Below are 5,758 nucleotides of genomic sequence, written 5' to 3' on the forward strand. Positions count from 1 at the left end.
AATCGGAGTAAATAACATTCAATCATTGCCCGCCACGTGGAATTTCCGTTGGCCCCGCTCGATCTTTCTCGATTGTGTGATAACCATTCAACGTGGCATTCCTTCGAATGTCGACTAATATTCCGTTTGGACAGCGTATTCCAATTGCTTACCCACTTCCAAACTGTTCTGTTTTTCATTTCTTAATCTGTTTTGAGTTGGTTTGGAAGAAACGGGTGAGACTTTAGGGTTTGATTCGATCTGGGTATTCTTTTTTGAAAAGGGTTTTTTGGATTTTTATCTTTGGAGTTCAAGCAAAGCTGTTCATAACGTATAAGTTTTGTGATTATTTGTTCATATCCCTTTTCTTTCACTTCTAAGTTTTCCCAATTCGATCCTCGATTCATAATCAATATCGATTCCTAGGGTTTCTGCTGTGTTCTTCACCGGGTTTTTCAGGTACTTTTCCCTTTCCCCTGTTCGTTTTGTTCGTAATTTATCTCTGTTTCTTCGTATAAGGGTTGGATTATGCTTGTTTGTTTATGTGGAATGGAAATTTTGGGTGTTCTTGTGGGCAGGAAGAGAGCACAAAAGGTATCGAAAGCCAATCTGAGTGAAGCCTAGTTTTGGGTGATTCTTTGTGTTTATAATTTCATTTGGGACTGTGAGAAAGTAAAGTGAAATGGAATTTTCTGCGCTTCTAACTTCAGTTGGTATCAATATTGGCATCTGTGTGATGCTTTTCTCTCTGTATTCAATATTACGAAAGCAACCGAGCAACATAACGGTGTATTTCGGTCGAAAGATTGCGTCGAGAAAGTTGAAACACTGTGAAACCTTTTGCTTTGATAGATTTGTTCCTTCCCCTAGTTGGATAGTGAAAGCTTGGGAAACAACTGAGGAAGAAATTTTGGCTCTCGATGGCTTAGATTCTGTGGTTTTTCTCAGGATAATAATATTCAGGTTGGTTGCAACTCTTATAACATTTGGTTGTAAGCTCATTGTGTTCTGCAATGTGCTTGTAAATCAACTTCAAAGTCCTGTATGTTGAAACAAATTTCAGTTTCCTGATTTTGCTTACTGCAGATGCTAATTGTTTTGCTGTACAGCATTCGGGTTTTTTCAATTGCTGCCATCACTTGCCTGTTTCTAGTGCTTCCAGTAAATTATTATGGTCAAGAAACGACTCACAAGCTGATACCTTCCGAGTCGCTTGACGTTTTTTCCATTGAGAACGTCAAGGAAAATTCTAAGTGGTATGCGATCTCGACACTCCTTACCTTATGCATTTAACTTGTTCTTATGTTCTTAACTCGACTCTTGATTTTGTCTCCCCTTAATCAGGCTTTGTGCCCATTGTATCGCTTTATACGTCATATGTTGTTCGGCTTGTGTGCTCCTTTACTTTGTAAGTTCCTCAGGATGTTTTATGTACCATGTTTTTGGATTTTCCTATTGAACATTGCCCTTAATTGCACTAATTATTTGCAGGAGTACTTAAGCATAAGTAGAATGAGACTTATCTACATCACTGGTGCTCAAATGAATCCTACTTATTTTACGGTTTTAGTCCGGTCGATTCCGTGGTCTCCAGATGAATCTTATAGTGAAACTGTTCGGAAGTTCTTCACCAATTACCATGAATCCGGTTACTTGTCGCACCAAATGATATATCGGTCGGGTACCGTTCAGAAACTGTTGGTACGTATCTACAAAATATTTTTCAACTCATTCTGCATATTCATCATTGATTTTAAGTTCATTTCCCTCTTTACTATATGTATATAGACCAATTAACATATGTTATATGCTCGAGATTTTGTTTGGAATTAGGAATGAGAAAGATGAATATGTCGTCACTGTGCATCTAATTCACTTCCGGTAGGATGATCGGCTTCATATTTTATAAAACCGAGAACTAAAAACGTACATTGGCTGATGGATCATATGCTGAAGCACATTAGAAATGTCATGAAGCGAGTTTAGGATTGTGAGATCCCACATTGGTTGGAGAGGGGAACGAAACATTCTTTATAAGGGTGTGAAAAGCTCTCACTAGTAGATGCATTTTAAAACCGTGAGGTTGACGGCGATACGTAATGGGTCAAAAAGGACAATATCTAATAGTGGTGGGTTTGGGCTGTTACAAATGGTATTGGAGCCAGACACTGAGCGGTGTGCCAGCGAGGACGCTGGCCCCCAAGGGAGGTGGATTGTGAGATCCTACATTGGTTGGAGAAGGGAACAAAACTGTAACGGCCCAGATCTACCGCTAGCAGATATTGTCCTCTTTGGGTTTTCCCTTTCAGGCTTCCCCTCAAGGGTTTAAAACGCGTCTGCTAGGGGAAGGTTTCCAAACCCTTATAAAGGGTGTTTTGTTCTCCTCCCCAACCAATGTGGGACACCACAAAAACATTCCTTATAGGGTGTGGAAACCTCTCCCTAGTAGACACGTTTTAAAACCGTGAGGTTGACAACGATGCGTAACAGGTTAAAACGAACAATATCTACTAGTAGTGGGGTTGGGATGTTACAAGGACCATGTTATGACATCATTTATTGACGGTTGGGATGTTGAAACACTAGAATTTGAGGATAAACACAGTTGAAACATGGTTTGTACTATCAAGAACTAAGTACTATCAAGAACTAAGAACCGTGAACGATTTCTCTAAAAAAAACTTTAAATTCGTCTTTTCAATGCTTTTCTTTGTTCAGTTTTGGAAGTTCATGACAGAGTTAATTTTCAGAGTGATGCAGAGAAAATGTACAACATGATGAAGGAAAATTCGGTCGAGATGCACTGTCAGAAGTTCAAAGGAGGATGTTTTTGTGCAGGACCAACAAATTCTTTTGCGATTCTTCCAAGTGTAAATGATAGTGTGACAGATAAGAACCTATATGGTGATATGGACATGTTGGCTGGAGAAAAGGTCAGAGATTAGTTATGTTTACATAAAAAAACCGTTCTAAAACGAATCTACGTAATATCTAGTCACGTTTCGTTTTCTAAATCAGGAATGTTCAGCTGCTTTTGTATTCTTCAAGACTCGGTATGCTGCGCTTATGGCTGCGACCGCTCTTCAGTCAGCAAATCCTATGTCGTGGGCGACAGACTTAGCTCCAGCGCCTCATGATGTTTATTGGTCAAACCTTTCTATACCATATCGGCAACTTTGGATTCGAAAGATAGGAACACTGGTTGCTGCTACCGCATTCATGCTCGTGTTTTTGCTTCCTGTAACGCTCGTACAAAGCATGACGCAGCTGGAACAATTACAGCAAGCATTCCCATTCCTTAAAGGCCTCTTGAAAAAGTAAGTGCAAATATTGCAAGTAGAGATCATACAAACATGAATACAAGGAATTTACTCGATCATGTCGTTATGTAGGAAATATATGAGCGAACTGGTGACCGGATACTTACCGAGCGTCATATTGATTCTATTTATGTATCTGGTTCCACCGACAATGATGTCGTTTTCAGCCCTGGAGGGATCTATTTCTCGCAGTGGGCGGAAACGGAGTGCATGCCTTAAAGTCTTGTACTTCACAATATGGAACGTCTTTTTCGTTAACGTATTTACGGGGTCGATTCTTCGTACGTTGAATGTCTTTTTTAGTGTAAAGGATATACCTGCTACATTTGGCAAAGCGGTACCGGCACAGGTGAAATAAAAACGCTCTCTTTGTTCGTTTGTTTGTTTGATTGATTGTGTTACATTGTGCATACTTTTTTATGGCAGGCTAGTTTCTTCTTGACTTATGTTCTATCATCTGGTTGGGCAAGTTTGTCTTGTGAAGTTATGCAACTTTTTCCTCTTACTTGCAATTTGATCAGAAGATGGATTCTTAGAATCAAGAGCGAACCACTTTTCGAAACTCTTTCGTTCCCATATCACACGGAAGTTCCTCGAATTCTCCTGTTCGGTTTCCTCGGCTTCACGTGTTGCATCTTGGCTCCTTTGATCACTCCCTTCTTGCTGTTTTACTTTTTTCTTGCCTACCTCGTTTACAAAAACCAGGTCAGTTCTGTCTCGAAACACCGACTTACATGTTCTGTTTCTTACTGAAAATGGCTGCTACCTTACAAATGGCTGTTCTGAAACATTATTTATCTCAGATTCTCAACGTGTACGTATCGAAATACGAAAGCGGAGGACAATTTTGGCCTATAGCTCACAACACAACCATCTTTGCTATGGTAGTAGCTCAAATAATTGCTCTGGGAGTGTTTGGTCTAAAAGAATCTCCAGTTGCATCAGGTTTCACAATCCCATTAATCATCGGCACGCTCCTATTTCACGAGTATTGCAGGCAGCGATTCGGTCCAATATTCAAAAACACAGCTGCAGAGGTAGCCGAACTCGAAAACGGAACACGTTTTTTTTTATTCTTACAAGTGTTCAACCAACCATGCTATTGTTTTTTCAGGTGCTTATTGAAATGGACAGGAAAGATGAACAATGTGGTAGGCTGGAAGAGATGTATAAAAAGTTGCGCACGGCGTATTGCCAGTTCACACTGTTGGCTAAACGAGACACGAGTACGTCGGGATGTTCGAGTAATCACAACAACGAAAACAGCATTATCGACACTGAAAGTGCAAAACCAGGTTACTGTCTAACAACTTCTGACAGTCATTCCTTCGTGAAGAAACCATGTTAAGATAAGTTAAGTGATGTGTTTTTTTTTGTTTGTTTTGTTTTGTTTTGTTTGTGGCCATGGTTTGTTTTGTTGCAATTCAGGGAAGCCATTGGAAGTACATGGTTTGTGGAATCCTCCTTTCCATTTAGATGATATGGGTGATTTGGGTGTACCAACACTCACCAATAAATAAATTCGTTGTTACCGTTAAATGTACAAATTTTCTTCCAAACCCCATTTTAATTCAAGGACTTTCATCCCATTTGAACCTGTTTTCATTGTTTTACACCAATTTTCTGGGTTTGTATCACTTTTATGCCTTCCTTCAAAATCTCCATCCAATCATATCTCATTTTCTTTCCTTAAGAACTCGTTCTAGAAAACTATATATTTATTGTTTAAAATTGTGAGACTGATGGTGATATGGGCCAAAGTGGAGATTATTTGTGTTAGCGGTGGGTTTGAGCTGTTACAAATGTTATCAGAGCTAGATACTAAGTTGTATGCTAGCCGAGGATGTTGGGTCTCCAAGGGGGTGGATTGTAAGATCTCAAATCGGTTGGAGAGGGAAACGAAACATTCCTTATAAATGGCGTGGAAACTTCTCTCTAATAGATGTGCTTTAAAACCGTGAGGCTGAAGGCGATACGTAATAGGCCAAACCGAATCATATCTGTTAGCGGTGGACTTGAGTTGTTACAAATGGTATCAAAACCAGACACCAGGTCGTGTGCCAACGAGGATGTTGGGTCTCCAAGGGGGTGGATTGTGAGATCCTAAATCGGTTGGAGAGAGAAATGAAACATTCCTTATAAGGGTATGGAAACCTCTCCGTAACAGGTGCGTTTTAAAATCGTGAGGCTGTCGACGATACGTAACAGACCAAAACGAACTACATCTGTTAGTGGTGGACTTGAACTGTTACAAATAATATTAAAATCAGACACCAGGCGGTGTGCCAGAGGATGTTGAGCTTCTAAGGGGTAGATTGTGAGATCACAAGCCAGAGGATGTTGAGCTTCTAAGGGGTAGATTGTGAGATCACAAGCCAAAGGATGTTGAGCCTCTAAGGAGAGATGCTTCTAAGGGGTAGATTGTGAGATCACAAGCCAGAGGATGTTGAGCCTCTAAG

At 40.1% G+C, this 5,758-nt stretch overlaps 1 protein-coding gene across 2 annotated transcripts; it reads left to right on the plus strand.

Moving 5' to 3' along the window:
* The first annotated feature begins 105 nt into the window (after nucleotides 1–105).
* LOC111786471 (CSC1-like protein RXW8) lies at nucleotides 106–4,897 on the plus strand. Of its 2 annotated transcripts, XM_023666720.1 has the most exons (12): nucleotides 106–438; nucleotides 558–942; nucleotides 1,089–1,235; nucleotides 1,324–1,387; nucleotides 1,471–1,680; nucleotides 2,730–2,912; nucleotides 2,998–3,296; nucleotides 3,372–3,648; nucleotides 3,726–4,004; nucleotides 4,103–4,336; nucleotides 4,414–4,594; nucleotides 4,728–4,897. In XM_023666720.1, exons 2-12 carry the CDS (start codon nucleotides 662–664, stop codon nucleotides 4,817–4,819), a joined length of 2,247 nt encoding a protein of 748 aa, XP_023522488.1. In that variant the 5' UTR covers nucleotides 106–438; nucleotides 558–661; the 3' UTR covers nucleotides 4,820–4,897. The 2 variants fall into 2 exon arrangements, with proteins under 2 accessions (XP_023522488.1, XP_023522489.1); XM_023666721.1 differs by lacking the exon at nucleotides 106–438 and having other exon boundaries at nucleotides 829–942; nucleotides 1,066–1,235.
* The last annotated feature ends 861 nt before the right edge of the window (nucleotides 4,898–5,758 follow it).

This window comes from Cucurbita pepo, unplaced genomic scaffold (genome assembly GCF_002806865.2).
Source record: "Cucurbita pepo subsp. pepo cultivar mu-cu-16 unplaced genomic scaffold, ASM280686v2 Cp4.1_scaffold001719, whole genome shotgun sequence".
NCBI classification, from domain to species: domain Eukaryota; kingdom Viridiplantae; phylum Streptophyta; class Magnoliopsida; order Cucurbitales; family Cucurbitaceae; genus Cucurbita; species Cucurbita pepo.